A 17,234-nucleotide genomic window follows, 5' to 3' on the forward strand; every position below is an offset into this window, starting at 1 on the left:
ACTTTGTGAATTATATTCTGTCGTTACAAAAAAGACCGTTCGTGCCAAAACAGTCTCATTTATTTGGTGTGTATTACAATCGTTGCCGTATTAGAAAGGCCTATTTTGTATTATCTAGCAGACAGTGACAAAACAGACGCATTAACAGCATTTTTAGCGTTAGACAATGACATTTCGACTTTTCATGTAGCAAAATGTTTGACCAACTTCGATGAGGTAATAGATTCTTTTGCAGAAAGAAAATCACGCTATGTAAAGCTGCAGCAAGATTAGAGAGAAAAAAATGCTAGGAGATAAAAGGACTAAAAAAAAAAAGTCAAACTGACCGTTTGTAAGCAGGAGAGGCACCACAGGACATTTTAATTTCCACTGTCCTGAATATGGTTTGATGGCATCCATTAACAAATATACATGTTTCAGTTCCGCAGAGCGAAGTACAGTGACATGCGATAGAAGAATGCTGTGTGAAGAGGGGTGGCACTGCACTGCTGGCACACTTAAGACCAAATAACATGTCTTACATTTCCTTGAACACACGTTTTATACATCAGACTCTTCAGAAAGATGTGCACTACAAAATGAACATATTTTTGAAAATTCGATTTTTTTAAGTGTTTGACGTCCTATCTCAAATGCTCGAGGGAGTGGTGGGGTATTGTGCCGGTTCCAAAATATCGTAGATCTGGGCCTGATGCGCAGAGAAGTCTGAGTTACAGTGGGAAAGTGGGTAGTCTCCACGTGACCCGTGTTTACATTTAGTGATTTTGCTGTTTCCTCTTCGTTTACTGCTCTCATGTCAAATGAAAACAAAACAGATTTCTGATTTACACCTTTCTGACAGTCAAGCATTAATTGCCTTGCAGAACAAAGAAGTTATTTTTCTTAGTTTGCTAAATAAATTTTCTTTTATTAATCTTTTCCGCTGAGGCAGACAATATATTTGAAATGAACTGTTTAATTCCACACACTGTTCGCTGCATTTCAAGTGCACGTTTTCAACTTCTAGCACGTATGGCATTATGCCATAATAAAGAACCAAACATGAGATAACACAGTACTGGTACTCCAAGAAAATTTACATCCCGAAAACCACATTGAAAAACTTAATATCAGGTCATGGCCTACTTAACTGGGAATATGGACATATGAATGTGCACTTCAAATGTGCACATTTCAATATGGGTCACGAAATTCTGATGCTCTTGGAGTATCCTCTGATGTCTTGTTTCCTTTATGACATAATGTACGATCTTTTAATGTTTTACACGTACGAAAATACGAGCTCCCTACGACATCGTAGCAGCAAAAGCGTCGTGACGCCTGTTGTCTGGCGCTCTCTGGCAACTGCTGAAAGGAACCTATTTCTAACAGGTCATGGGAAAATATTCCGAATAGTGGTTTGAAAAGCGTTACCATCAAAGTACCATTCTGGCAGTTACAATGGAGCTATGTGCAATAATGTGCGATGAGCATTTGACACTTATTTAAAAATCAACTCTTTGATGATGAGCCATTTAGATGAATTTTGAGCCCAGAAGATCAGACATTTATGTCTTTATTAAAAAATTTACGGGCACATTTATGTGATATATCTTAAATTGTAATACGTGCATAAAATACCAACATTGTATGTGAAAGCTTAGCTTCTCTTGCAGCGTATTAATCTTACAGACCAATATTATATGTGAAAGCTTTGCGTTTCGTGTACCAACACTATGTATATTAATTTAAACCATTCACTTTTTCTGTTTGTGTGTTCACGCTAGTTAACAGTGATGTTGCTATTGGATGACTACATCACGTGTCCTAAGCTCTGAATATCCACTGTCATCAGCTGGCGAGATCACGTGACGTGAGCTATGACTGGCTTACAAAAGTGCATTGCACTTCGATTTCAATGTGTACATGTTGCCATCTGAACATGTACATATTGAAATCCCATGGCTTTTGTCATCTCGTTGTATTCTCTTATGTGATGGTACTATCTTTTTCTCTTAGTGCATTTGTTTCGATGTCTTTATTATAATGTTCAATATTCCATAGTACACCTTGTAATGACTATAGCATCAACATCAATGCTGCTTCTGACTGACAGATACACTTTCCTTTTGGCCTACAAGAGGCTTTTATTGCTTGAGTAATCCATTGCTAGATTTTGGCTTAATGTGAGCTACTTTTGGTGAAAACAGTTTTCAAATAAGGTGAAGACTGTATTAACCCAGATAGTCCTGAATTATTTGTTTTTCAGAATTGATTTATATCCTACCTACATTCATTCACAAGGTTGTAAGGAAGAAAGGAAAACAATTTTGAGTATTTATTTTTATTTAGTATTTCCAAAAATGGGCGTCCTTCCAGAAGGACATCAGAACAATAACGGAACATGTTTTTAAAGTATATGACATTGCACAGTTAGCTTGTTTTTTTTTTTTTTACTTTCAAATAAATATAAATAAATTTGAATTATGAGCTAAAACCAGTTAATAAATACAAAAAACAAAGAAAATAAACTATACACACATTTTATGCACTAGTATGATAAGCCAAAAAGCAACAAACATGAAGTGGTTCGTCACATTTTATGCACATAGTAGTAGTGTCCCCCCCCCCCCCCCCCCCCCTTTTTTTTTTTTTTTTTTTTTTTTTTCAACTTCGACATATCAGCTGCTTCGTCAAATGATCTACGGGTTCTTCGTTGTGCTTGTAAAGATCCCAGGCATTTTGTTCTGCAATGTCTATAAAATGTGCAGTGATCGGGAAATACCACTTTTTCCCTCTTATAGAGCATCTGTATAGGGATACATTTTGGTCAGCTCGATCTATGCCTCCCATATGAGTATTGTAGGAGTGTAATAAGTTAGGCTGAGTCCCACTAATCCTTTTCTTTTGTTCCCTGGAAAAATTGCTACAAAGCATAGTGGTTGCACTCTGTCAAAGTTGGTGGCTACAGTAACAACATTGTTGTCATTCCAACATACAATGGAAATCCCGGATGCTGATTCAGAACAAGCTTCATATGTTCCTCTATTTTCTTTTATCATTTTCTTTACAGATGATAGAGTACAATTCTTAACTCTGTTTCCTCTTATTGTTCCAGTTCTTCCAAGCTCCTCCCTTTTAGGTCATGTAGTAGTTCAATGCTGGTGAAGAGGTTATCAAAGTATATTCGATATGGAACATGTGGAAGTAACTGGTTAACATAAGTCATTACCACACCATATCCTATACCTTTCATTTCATAATCCTTACTACATGTGCCAGCTCCTTGGTAGGATTCGAGCGAAATAATATATCCACCACTTGTGCCTCCACACCAAAATTTGAATCCGCGTCGGATTGGTTTCCCTTTTATGAATAGTTTGCACCCGTGACTTCCGAAGTATGGGACCATCGATTCATCAGCAGAATGATGATTTGTGTAAGCGGCCATCATCTGAAGCACTTAGTTATCAAAAAACTGTTGGAAATATTCAAGTGGTGTTTGCCCTTTCTTCATTGCAACTGTGAACATTAGAGGCCATACAGGTGTTGAATCAACTATTTCACCACTTTTCCAATTACATTTCTTGAGGTTTAGAACTTTATTTTCCTATAGCCTTGCTGGTTTGTTTGTGGTTGTTGTTGACGTTGTTGTAGTTTTTGTACTGCTGGAGGGTCCTGGAACAACATCAGAGGTAAAGGATTGTTTCCTTGTTGCATTCACAGCATTACCATTGGTAGAAATGGCCAAATCACAAAGTGCAGTAGCATTGAGCTGACTTGCTGGTAATTTATCTACGCTGGGATTTTCTTCAGCACCCGAATCTTCATCTGTTACATCATCAGTTGAATCTAGAGGAGGGTGTAATGTTACATTCACACCAGTATTAGTTATTTCCTCATCTTTTGGTTCTAACATGTCCAAAAGTTCGATCAGTGTACATCGTTTTCTGTAAATACTAAATGTCAACATATTACCCTGACGTCCTTCTGGAAGGACGCTTGAAAACATTATTGAATTACAACTGATGAAAACTTTCAATCGTAATTTGAACCCATAAATAATATAGGTTAATTCTTTAAGATATTATATGACAAGTTTCAGAATTATTGACACAATATGAAAGAAAATATACGTACCCATCGATGACAAGGTCAGTCAGTTTGTCCATGGTAAAATCAGCCCTATTTTCAAGGCGCAGTTTCTCGCTCACTATGAACGACAGCGTCAAACTGACTGTCGCAGCGCAAGTGACTCTGCCTACTTCATATAACAATGTGTCACAGTCTGTTGCAACGATGTGTTATTCACAAAAATATATAATTTCAACAGTGAGTGACGTTGTCCTTCCAGAAGGACATCAGGGTTATCTGGGTTAATAAATATGTTGTATTTTTCTTTCATGTCATGAACACTGCATACATAACTCAGTTCAAAACTTAGAGAAGTTTCCTGTTGCAGAGATTAGTCCTGACGCCATTTCCTTCCTATTCAGCTGTGATGTACTGAAGGCCAGTTTTATGATCTTTAGGGTCACAGTAACAGTGCTTTGGGTAACACCTTGTAACTTTGATGGCTTTCAACCCATTTAAAGGCAAGATGAATTTGTTTCCCATGTGATGTACGACTTTTTCTTCTTGTGACAGTGGTCAATATGACCAAAATTGGTAAAGAATTAAAAATAATTAGTACAGCTGATGTCTAAAATGCATTTACCTCCATCAACATCAAACCTACTAACCACCAGCAATATCTCCACTTTGACTGCTGCCACCCGTTCCATACCAAGAAGTCCCTTCCATACAGCCTAGCTGCTCATGGTCGTCGCATCTGCAGTGATGAGTAGTCCCTCCTGAAATATACCGAGTGTCTCAGTGAAGCCTTCACTGACCGTAATTATTCTCCCACCCTTGTACAAAAACAAATCTCCTTGCTGCATCTTTCCAGTCTCCCACCACCTCCCAAAGTCCCACTGTCCAGCTACAGAGGAGCATTCCCCTCATAACTCAGTACCACCCAGGACTGGAGTAACTGAATTACATTCTCCACCAGGGTTAAGATTACCTCTCGTTGTGCCAGGAAATGAGAAATGTCCTGCGCACTATCCTTCCCACACCTCCCACATTGGTATTCTGTGGTCCACCGAACCTACACAAGCCCTGCTCCTGATCCCTTACCTCGTGGCTCATACCCCTGTTATAGACCTAGATGCAAGACCTGACCCATACATCCTCTTACCACCACCTACTGCAGTTCGGTCAGTAACATCACCTATCTCATCAAAGGCAGGGCTACCTGTGAAACCTGTCATGTAACCTACAAGCTAAGCTGCAACCACTGTGCTGCATTCTATGTAGGCATGACAACCAACAAGCTGTCTGTCTGCAAGAAACAGGTGGACCACACTGTTGCTGAACATGCTGCCTAACATGAGATCCTTCATTTCAGTGACTGCTTCACAGCATGTGCCATATGGATCCTTTCCACCAACACCAGCTTTTCTGAACCGCACAGATGGGAACTTTCCCTGCAGTACATCCTATGTTCCTGTAACACTCCTGGCCTCAACCTTTGGTAGTTGCTGTCCTCACCCATCCGGCCCCTTCCCTGTTTCCATTCCAGCACTACACAGCTGTCATTCCACCACCACACCCAGCCTTTTTATTTCTCTGCTTTTCTGCTACCTTCCCCCCCTTGCCGCCTCGCCCCTGCCCACTGTGTAATCTGCAGCACTTCATTATCTGCCATCCTCATCATACTATCCCTTCTCTTCCCCTCCCCAGCCTCCTCCTTACCTCCACACAGCTGCCACTTCCATCATGCAGTGCTGCTGCTGCTCACAGTGTGGTTTCAGTTGCCAGAGACTGCAGTCCTGTGTAACGCCCAAAAGCTTTAAATATTGTAGGGAGAGTCTTTTTGTTGTGCCTATCTGTGACTCAGCATCTCCACTATATGCCGAGTAGCAACTTTTCTTTCCATGATATTGTTGCAATCCATCCTGCATTTTCCGTTGTTAGCTTTTTATATTGGTATGACTACCAACCACCTGTCCATCAGGATGAACTGCCACCATCAAACTACGGCGAAGAGCAAAGGAGAACCCCCTGTGGTGCAACATTGAGCTGACCAAAACATAATTTATTCCAATGGCTGCTTCACTACCTGAGCTATCTGGATCCTCCCTTCCATCACCAGCTTTTTTCAGCTGTGCAGATGGAAGTTATCCTTACAACATGTTCTCCACTCCCATCATTATCCTGGCCTCAACCTACTGTAACTCCCACATTTTTATCTCCCACCCAGTTTATTAGGCTCCCTCTGCCAACACACCTGCTCATCTCTCACTGTGCCTTTCGGTTTTCACTCCTTTTGTCCTGACATCCCTGCCCCACAAACCAACGATGTGCTGCACCTTAACATTTTGCTGGAAAATGCACAGCAACATGCAGATCCAATAAAGAATTCTGCCTTGAACCACGTGACCACTGCTCTTAAAGAGTTTCTCACCCAGCCTTGATTATTCATTGTTTATCACACTTGTGCATAACACCTCCAACTAATCTGCCAAGTTGTGTACCCCTGGCACCTTTATACAGACTAGTGCACTTGAAAATTTCAACACTGCTCGCCTAGCGAGCAAAGCAGAGGCCCGGCTTTCTAAAAAAAAAAAATCTCTAGAGCGGTCTGGCGTGACCCATAACCACCTAGATCTTTTTTTTTTTTTTTTTTTAAGGAATTAAGGAAAGGAGATAAGGATCTTTATTGTCTATAATATATCATACAATTGCCGTTAATCTTTATTTTACAATTGCCATTACCAACTTTGGCCCATATAAACAAGTACTCATCAGCATTTAATTTCTTCTTCTTCTTCCTAGTACTCAAAACAAATGGCATGCTTGGAACTAAAGTACCATAAGGCTGTTTAGCCAACAGTCCTGTAGGCCTGCGGACGCATAGCTCTGGGTCTCGCTGGGCGTTGGCTTGCTACGTTCACTTGTGTTAACGTGCCACAGCAATGCCTCTGCGACGTGCATGGCGTCGTCGCTGGCGGCGCAGTGTACCTGTGTATCGCAGCTTGAAGGCTATTGATATTGACCTTGCTGGTCAATTTAATAAGCAGCAGTTAATTGGAGGCCCGACCTGTGTTGTTGAATAATGTTTTATTAGCTATTAGGGTAGTGTCTTAGAGCCTCAGTATGATGAAAACCTCAAAGTCCTGCTCACACACACAGCCGTAGGCCATCCTAGTAAATGGCCTCACGAGTAGTGAGGTCTCCTTCTCAGGGTGATTAAAGTAGGTCATTAGATAAGTACTTAAGATATTATGATCATAAATTGGGTGGTTGTAGGTGCGGGGATAAAGATTAACGGCGATTGTATGATATATTATAGACAATAAACTGAGAATTCAGTACAGTGTGAAATCACCACATACTGAAGTTGGAAATGCTGAATGTAGACAGACTCACCAAGCAGCAGCAGAACACACACATAAAAGACTGTTGTGATTGGCAAGCTTTCAGAGCCAGTGGCTCCTTCTTCTGGCAGAATGCTTGAAGGGTAAGGAAGAAGGGTGAAGGAAAAGAACTGGAGAGGTCCAGGAATACGGGATGAGAAGGAAAGACTGATACAGTCTTTCCTTCTCGTACCATATGGTAAGTCTCCCCTGACCCGCGGTTCTGGGTGGCATTCCCAAAATTTACTCTTTTCCTAAACCTCACCAGTTCTTTTCCTTTCCCCTTCTTCCTTCCCCTTCAACCCTTCTGCATGAAGAAGGAGCCACTGCTGCAAAAGCTTGCCAGTCACAACAGCCTTTTATGTGTGTGTTCTGCCACAGCTTGGTGAGTAGATTTTTTAACTATCCAATTAAATAATTTCATCAATAATTGATTGTTTTCATTGAATGTAGATAGAGATAGATGTAGAAAGATGCTGAGTGAAATGCATTTGGCTGTCAAGAGAGCAATTTCGTGATGCCTTCAGTGACTACAGTAGCAGAATGTTGTCAAACAATATTTCACAAAACCCAAAGGAATTCTGGTCGTATGTAAAGATTGTTAGTGGCACCTAAATTAGCCAGCCAGAGTGGCCGAGCGGTTCTAGGCACTACAGTTTGGAACCGCGTGACTGCTACGGTCGCAGGTACAAATCCTGCCTTGGGCATGGATGTGTGTGAACTCCTTAGGTTAGTTAGGTTTAATTAGTTCTAAGTTCTAGGGGGACTGATGATCTCAGAAGTTAAGTCCCATAGCGCTCAGAGCCATTTGAACCATTTTGAACCTAAATTAACACCCAGTCTCTAGCAAATGAGATGAGAACTGAAATTGAGGTTAGTAAAGCAAAAGAAGAGATTTTTAACTCAGTTTTCAAATGTTACAAAGAAAAGCCCTGGAGAATTAGCCCAGTTTAATCCTCGTACCACTGAAAATATGAATGAAATAAGTAGTAAGGGAAAAAATCTGAAATCATTAAAATTTAAGAAAGCTCCAGGGCCTGATGGAATACGTACCAGATTCTATACTGAATTTGCGGCTGAGTTAGCCCCTCTTCCAGCTATAGTCTATCATAGATTCCTCAAATAAAACTCTGTGCCCAGTTCCTTGGGGCAAAAAAAAATAAATAAATAAAAAGCACAGGTCACACCCATCTACAAGAAGGGTAGTAGAATTGATTCCCAAAATTACTGTCCAGTATGCTTGACATCAATTTGTTGTGTAATCTTAGAAAATATTGTGGGCTCCAACATAATGAGAAATCTTGAAGGGGATGGCCTCCTCAGTGACACCCAGCTAGGTTTCTGAAAACAGTAATCACACGAAACCCAACTCACGCATCTCCCACACGACATAATGAAAGCTTTGAACCAAGGCAGTTAGGTAGATGCAGTGTTTTTCAATTTCCAAAGAGCATTTTATTCAGGACCACACGTGTGCTTATTATCAAAAGTACAATCATAAGGGTATCGAATGAAATTTGTGACTGGATTGGAGAGTTTTTGGTAGTGAGGACACAGTGCGTTATCTTGGATGGAGAGTCGTCGTCAGATGTAGAAGTACATTCAGGTGTGCCCTGGGGAAGCGTGTTGGGCCCTTGCTGTTCATGTTGTGTATCAATGACCTTGCAGACAATATTAACAGCTAAGTCAGACTTTTTGCAGATCGTGCATGGTGCAGTTATCTATAATGAAGTGCTGTCAAAGCTACATAAATATTAAGAACATTTTGATAAGATTTCGAACTGATGGAAAGATTGGCAACCTGCTTTAAACGTTCAGAAATATATAATTTTACACTTCACAAAATGAAAAACTGTAGTATCCTGTGACTATAATATCAGTGAGTCACAATTAGAATTGGCCTACTCGTATAAATATCTGGGTGTAACACTTGTAGGAATAAACAGAATGATCACGTGGATTCTGTCGTGAATAAAGCAGGTAGTAGACTTTAGTTTATTGGTAGAATACTAGAAAAGTGCAGTCAGTTTTTGAAGGAGAATGCTTACAAATGACTCGTGCAACTGGTTCTAGATATTGCTCAAGTGTGTGTGACTAACAGGGGATATTGTACGTATACAGAGAAGGGCAGTACGAATGGTCACAGGTTTGTTTGATCCATGGGCAAGTGTCACAGAGATACTGAAGCAACTGAAATGAAAGCTTTTGAAGATAGACGTAAACAATTCCAAGAAAGTCTACTAACAAAATTTCAAGAACTAGCTTTAAATGATGACTCTAGGAACATACTACAGCACCCTACACATTGCTTACATAGGTATCGTGAGTGTAAGATTCAAATAAGTATGCACACATGGAAGTGTTCAATCAGTCATTCTTCCCGTGCTCCACACATGATTTGAACAAGAAGAAACCCCAATAACTGGTACAATGAATGTACTGTCTGCCATGCACCTCATGGTGGTTTGCAGAATATAGATGTAGATGTGGATGAATGTGGAGCAGAATCAAAGACAGCCTGTTGTTATGAAATTACTTTCCTTGTAGTTCGGATGAGAGCACACAGGTGAAGTAGTTGCCGACTGGCTGTATCCCAGATGATCGGTAATGTGCAAAGTGATGCATGGTCAGCACACTGAAGTAACATTTTATAGGAAGAGTTCAAATCCCCATCTGGCCATATAGTTTTAAATTGTTCATTTCCCTAAATTGGTTAAGTGAAATGCTAGAATAGTTCTGCTGAAAGGACAAGGCCAATTTTTCTCCCCATACTTTCCAAATCCAACCTTGTCCTCCATCTCTAATGACTTTGTGGTCAATGGGATGTTAAACTCTAATCTTCCTTCCCTCCAAGTGGTCAGTGGGTGACTCATCAGGAGGATTATCAGGCCAGGAAAGGACCCACACCTGTCACTGTACCAGAAGGGCTGGGCTATGTCCCTGTGGCATAAGACATGCAAAGATGCCTGAAGGAGAAGACATATGTCTGTGTTCGGGCTCTGAAGTCTAACTCTTATAGGGAATGCTATTCATATTTTCCTCGATATGTAGGAGCCGAGGTTGCATGTGAGCTGATAATGTGGAAACCAGTGACGTTAACAGTTTCACTCCAATCGCAGTGACCTGCATTGAACCCCAACTATCGATGTAGCCTTATAGCTGTGGGCACGAGGTGGCAGTTATACTAAGGCACAGTCACAGTGTATGGTCCAGCATCTTTGTGGCTCTGCATTTGACCCTGATCTATCCTGTATGTCACCATCATTGCAGCATGCCCCGAAAAAGACAAAATTGTCACAGTATCACTGACCTGAATTCCAGAAACAGAACACTATTCGTTATTCAAAGTTACTCACACAATGATAGTGTGTCATGCCTTTAAGGAAACATCATCATCATCATCATCATCATTATCGTTACGTATTATCTTGCAGACACCACTGATCTTTCTGTTTTCATAACATTTGAGTTATTTATTCTTCAAGGAAGTGTCAGCAGAATGAGCTATTTAATCTTTTCAATGTGAGTAATGTCAGACTTTTCGGATGCAGGTGTCTGAGAACATGGCTGTGGATCAGCAGAAACCAAAAGTCGAAGAAACTGAGGAATTACCTGCGACACAGGTGAGTGATCCACTTTTATGTCATGCGATACTTTCACTTTTTTGGGATAGTCCTCAACTTGTTAACACATCGCTAGACTCTGCTGGTGTATGCTGCATATCTTTCTATGTAACATGATATGTGATTGAAGAAGCACTATATTTTGTTCTCTGGGTCAAGGATTTTGGATAAATAAGGGAGCCGTGCCTTATTTAAACTCAGTGTCAGGCTGAGGCTGAGTGACAGACTGTAGAAGAGATGTGGGACGTTGCCTTCTGCAGGTAGTGCTGCACAGGCTGAGCTGCCAGACTGAATTGTGAGGCACAGAGAGGAGAGCACTTTGCTTCTCTATCGGCAGCAGTCATCTCGGCAGTAGTCGCCTCAGCACCTGTGCCAAGTAAACTACAGCTCTCACTATTTCTCACCATTGTTTCAAGGCAAGAACGTAAAATGCAAAAATCCCAACAGTGCCTTAGTAATATGGGTTAGCAAAATATCAATGTCTTATAACTTTGTGTCCATGGATGGTTGATGTATTTGATATTTTAGTAGAGCATTTCTCACTGATTTCTTTTCCCTTACAATCTGAGTGATTATCAAAGACAGAATTGCTATACAGACAGTGCTGGACTATCCAAACTGATTGCAGGCATATATGCATGTGGAACTGCAGACATGGACTGAACAGTCGGTTCTATAATTTCTCATTTTTTCTGCTTCCTAACTGCAGTACTCTCTTCAAACACAGCTCTTCCTTCACATCAACAATCTGAGTCATGCACAAGAGATTCACTGAAAGCAAACATTTTAATTCTCTGCATTTATAATAAAATCTTGGGGATCACTTTAGTTATAACGACTTCTTTCTCTAATATTTTCATCAAGAAAAGTTTTGGTGCCACACAGAGTCGTGCAAGAAATGTCTTTTATTTCCCATCATAAAGGAAACTAATATTTGCTTTTACTTTGAAGAGCCTCGAAGCAATATTTCCATCACAAGATGTTAGCTGTGTCTGACAAAAATAATTTACAGTATATTTCGATGTAGCAAAAGGCATAGCCCATATCAGTTCAGGCAGGCTAGGAAAAAATCTTACCTTCATTGTCTCGGATATTATTGAATTTAGCATATGTTGAAATGAAGGACTAAGTTGTTATTGTCGTTGTCTTCAGTCCTGAGACTGGTTTGATGCAGCTCTCCATGCTACTCTATCCTGTGCAAGCTTCTTCATCTCCCAGTACCTACTGCAACCCACATCCTTCTGAATCTGCTTAGTGTATTCATCTCTTGGTCTCCTTGTACAATTATTACCCTCCACGCTGCCCTCCAATACTAATTTGGTGATCCCTTGATGCCTCAGAACATGTCCTACCAACCTATCCCTTCTTCTGGTCAAGTTGTGCCACAAACTTCTCTTCTCCCCAATCCTGTTCAATACTTCCTCATTAGTTATGTGATCTACCCATCTAATCTTCAGCATTCTTCTGTAGCACCACATTTCGAAAGCTTCTATTTTCTTCCTGTCCAAACTATTTATCGTCCATGTTTCACTTCTATACATGGCTACACTCCATACAAATACTTTCAGGAAAGACTTCCTGACACTTAAATCTATACTCGATGTTAACAAATTTCTCTTCTTCAGAAACGCTTTCCTTGCCATTGCCAGTCTACATTTTATATCCTCCCTACTTTGACCATCATCAGTTATTTTTCTCCCCAAATAGCAAAACTCCTTTACTACTTTCAGTGTCTCCTTTCCTAATTTAATTCCCTCAGCATCACCCGACTTAATTCGACTGCATTCCATTATCCTCGTTTTGCTTTTGTTGATGTTCATTTTACATACTCCTCAAGACACTGTCCATTCCATTCAACTGCTCTTCCAAGTCCCTTGCTGTCTCTGACAGAATTACAATGTCATCGGCGAACCTCAAAGTTTTTATTTCTTCTCCATGGATTTTAATACCTACTCCGAATTTTTCTTTTGTTTCCTTTACTGCTTGCTCAATATACAGATTGAATAACATCAGGGAGAGGCTACAACCCTGTTTTACTCACTTCCCAACAACTGCTTTCCTTTCATGTCCCTCGACTCTTATGACTGCCATCTGGTTTCTGTACAAATTGTAAATAGCCTTTCGCTCCCTGTACTTTACCCCTGCCACCTTTAGAATTTGAAAGAGAGTATTCCAGTCAACATTGTCAAAAGCTTTCTCTAAGTCTACAAGTGCTAGAAACTTAGGTTTGCCTTCCTTTAATCTTACTTCTAAGATAAATCGTAAGGTCAGAATTGCCTCACGTGTTCCAGTATTTCTACGGAATCCAAACTGATCTTCCCCGAGGTTGACTTCTACCAGTTTTTCCATTCGTCTGTAAAGAATTCGTGTTAGTATTTTGCAGCTGTGGCTTATTAAACTGATTGATCGGTAATTTTCACATCTGTCAACACCTGCTTTCTTTGGGGTTGGAATTATTACATTCTTCTTGAAGTCTGAGGGTATTTCGCCTGTTTCATACATCTTGCTCATCAGATGGAAGAGTTTTGTCAGGACTGGCTCTCCCAAGGCCGTCAGTAGTTCCAATGGAATGTTGTCGACTCCAGGGGCCTTGTTTCGACTCAGGTCTTTCAGTGATCTGTCAAACTCTTCACGCAGTATCGTATCTCCCATTTCATCTTCATCTACATCCTCTTCCATTTCCATAATATTGTCCTCAAGTACATCGCCCATGTATAGACCCTCTACATACCCCTTCCACCTTTTTGCTTTCCCTTCTTTGCTTAGAACCGGGTTTCCATCTGAGCTGTTGATGTTCATACAAGTGGTTCTCTTATCTCCAAAGGTGTCTTTAATTTTCCTGTAGGTAGTATCTATCTTACCCCTAGTGAGATAAGCCTCTATATCCTTACATTTGTCCTGTAGCCATCCCTGCTTAGCCATTTTGCACTTCCTGTCGATCTCATTTTTTAGACGTTTGTACTCCTTTTTGTCTGCTTCATTTACTGCATTTTTATATTTTCTCCTTTCATCAATTAAATTCAATATTTCTTCTGTTACCCAAGGATTTCTATGTAGCCCTTGTCCGTTTATCTACTAGATCCTCCGCTGCCTTCACTTCTTCATCCCTCAAAGCTACCCATTCTTCTTCTACTGTATTTCTTTCCCCCATTGCTGTCGATTGTTCCCTTATGCTCTCCCTGAAACTCTGTACAACCTCTGGTACTTTCAGTTTATCCAGGTCCCATCTCCTTAAATTCCCACCTTTTTGCAGTTTATTCAGTTTTAATCTACAGGTCATAACCAATAGATTGTGGTCAGAGTCCACATCTGCCCCTGGAAATGTCTTACAATTTAAAACCTGGTTCCTAAATCTCTGTCTTACCATTATATAATCTATCTCATACCTTTTAGTATCTTCGGGATTCTTCCATGTATACAACCTTCTTTTATGATTCTTGAACCAAGTGTTAGCTATGATTAAGTTGTGCTCTGTGCAAAATTCTATCAGGCGGCTTCCTCTTTCATTTCTTATCCCCAATCCATATCCACCTACTACCTTTCCTTCTCTCCCTTTTCCTACACTCGAACTCCAGTCACCCATGACTATTAAATTTTCGTCTCTCTTCACTATCTGAATAATTTCTTTTATTTCATCTACATTTCTTCAATTTCTTCGTCATCTGCAGAGCTAGTTGGCATATAAACTTGTACTACTGTAGTAGGTGTGAGCTTCGTATCTATCTTGGCCACAATAATGTGTTCAGTATGCTGTTTGTAGTAGCTTACCCGCATTCCTATTTTCCTATTCATTATTAAACCTACTCCTGCATTACCCCTATTTGATTTTGTGTTTATAACCCTGTAGTCACTTGACCAGAAGTCTTGTTCCTCCTGCCACCGGACTTCACTAATTCCCACTATATCTAACTTTAATCTATCCATTTCCCTTTTTAAATTTTCTATCTTACCTGCCCGATTAAGGGATGTGACATTCCACGCTCCGATCTGTAGAACGCCAGTTTTCTTTCTCCTGATAACGACATCCTCCTGAGTAGTCCCCGTCCGGAGATCTGAATGGGGGACTATTTTACCTCCGGAATATTTTACCCAAGAGGACGCCATTATCATTTAATCATGCAGTAAAGCTGCATGCCCTCGGGAAAAATTACGGCTGTAGTTCCCCCTTGCTTTCAGCCGTTCGCAGTACCAGAACAGCAAGGCCGTTTTGGTTATTGTTACAAGGCCAGATCAGTCAATCCACACTGTTGCCCTAAGTAAGGAACTAAGTAAGGAACACGTATTTTTTTTATTTTCTATACAGCACTCTGACGAAGGCACTGCACATACCATTTTGAAGATACGAATTTTGGAAAAAATTTTAAGATGTTGTGTCTCTGGAAGAGTTCTAGATATTTTGCTTTATATATATTCAAAAATGCAAATCCATAATTTTTTCTGTTGAATAGTAGCACATAGTTTACATTTTCTGAAAAGGAGAGCTTCCACTTTCAGGTTGAACAGGTTTTATAAACAATTGAAATCTTTGCCATACATTAAACCTGTGTTATTACCACATTATCACATAACAGGCTCGTAAAAGTCAAACCTTGCCTTATTTAACATAATGTTAGTTTTGAAAGATGAGAAAGAGACTCATTTTTCAATCATTTTAAATAGTCCCAAAATGCATGTAAAAGGTCCAAGACTTAAAGGTTTCAATTTATACAACTTCTGTGGAGTCTGTTTTGTACTGAAATTAGCTGGGTAATGAACTAAAAACGTGTTCCACTGCATCAGTATCTTCCTTTGATATAGAGTGATGCCTTCCTGTTGTACCAATAGGAACTGGAGCACTGACAGTCTTCAAAACATTGTGAACAGGAAGTGAGCCTTGATGGCGTTGTTGCTGTTCTAAAGCTGGACCCTACATCCAGTAGCTGGTCCATGGGGTAGCATAAAGTTCACTACAATTTCTTTTACTCGTAACTGATGTCTACAATCTCTGCAGTCCACCAGTCACAGTCATACACACATGCCACAAAAATCCCCTTCTCAGGTTGTGAATCTGGATATTATCCTGCTGTTTCTGAGGTGTTGGCCGAACAAATGAAATTTCTTCTTTCTTGCTCTTTTAAAGTCTGTGCAGTATGAGTTCACTTGCAGTATGAGTTGGGTGCCCATCAATTTGAGTCCAGAAATGTCTTATGAATTCCTATCACAAGTGTAGTTTGTTTGGACTATTCTTTTTTGTGCTCACTGAATTCTTCGATTTCCTCAGTGGACAAAAGAATGAGGGCTGTGGATGTGTAAGATTTCACAACTCTCGTAAAATCCTCAACATTCTGAATTGCAGCTGTATTTGGTCTGGAAAGATTGTTTTGTAGCATGGTGCTTCAACAGGCCTCTTACACCATCAGGATACCCCTTCCCGTGAGCAATAGCACTGTATACCCAATCAGTTGGCACAAGTGACTTACTCAATTCAAACAGCTGCTAATGATTTTTAAAATGACTAGGAGCACCATCAGAAATAATGATGATATTTTCTGCCCCTGTTTGCAGTTGAAGAATTTTGCACATTGCTAACAAAGCATGTGCTGAGTCATGTCCTGTGTAATCACTTTTAACTGCAACACTAGTGGTCTTGTTTTGAAAATATGTCACTCCCGTAAAAACTGAAATCTGGTCGTTACTCAGATGATACCCTTGTTCATCTTGTGGCGGAATTACAGACCAGTTGTTCTCAGAAAATCACTGTGAAGCACTAAACCTAGTTTTTTAGCCTGTGCACACCCTTTCTCTTCTGCAATATGTTGTTGTTGCAATTTCTTTAGATGCTGGAGTGTTAATGCTTTCACTGACCACTTACCAAGTTCCTCAATGAAACTGTCAAAGGCAACAGTTTTCTTAATTGGTTTATTTTCCTCCCATGTCGCATATGTAATTTCTGCAGAGTTATCTGCTATTTCTTTGAGGTCAAGTGTCTGTAAAGACAGTCCTCCCTTTCCAGGGCAGTCACCACATTCTTGAAACAAACAAGTCTCTCACTTACGTCACAGACTACTTATGACTTCACACACCCAACCAAGGTGTCACATGTCATGTACTCCAGTAAGTTCTTCAAAGTTACCTCACAAAGTTCAACATTTGCGCTGTACACACATAAACAGACATCTCTAGGTGGGTGTGG

The 17,234-nt window shown here is 40.2% G+C and overlaps 1 protein-coding gene across 7 annotated transcripts in view; it reads left to right on the forward strand.

Annotated features, from left to right (window-relative positions):
• Positions 1–17,234, forward strand: part of LOC126278449 (gastrula zinc finger protein XlCGF17.1) — a 110,001-nt gene that overhangs the window by 33,397 nt on the left and 59,370 nt on the right. For all 7 annotated transcript variants that reach the window (XM_049978567.1, XM_049978565.1, XM_049978570.1 and 4 more), the window contains one exon: positions 10,991–11,062. In XM_049978567.1, coding sequence (XP_049834524.1) covers positions 10,991–11,062 — 72 coding nt within the window. The remainder of the gene's footprint in view (positions 1–10,990; positions 11,063–17,234) is intronic.

The sequence above is a fragment of the Schistocerca gregaria genome, chromosome 6 (assembly GCF_023897955.1).
Source record: "Schistocerca gregaria isolate iqSchGreg1 chromosome 6, iqSchGreg1.2, whole genome shotgun sequence".
NCBI classification, from domain to species: domain Eukaryota; kingdom Metazoa; phylum Arthropoda; class Insecta; order Orthoptera; family Acrididae; genus Schistocerca; species Schistocerca gregaria.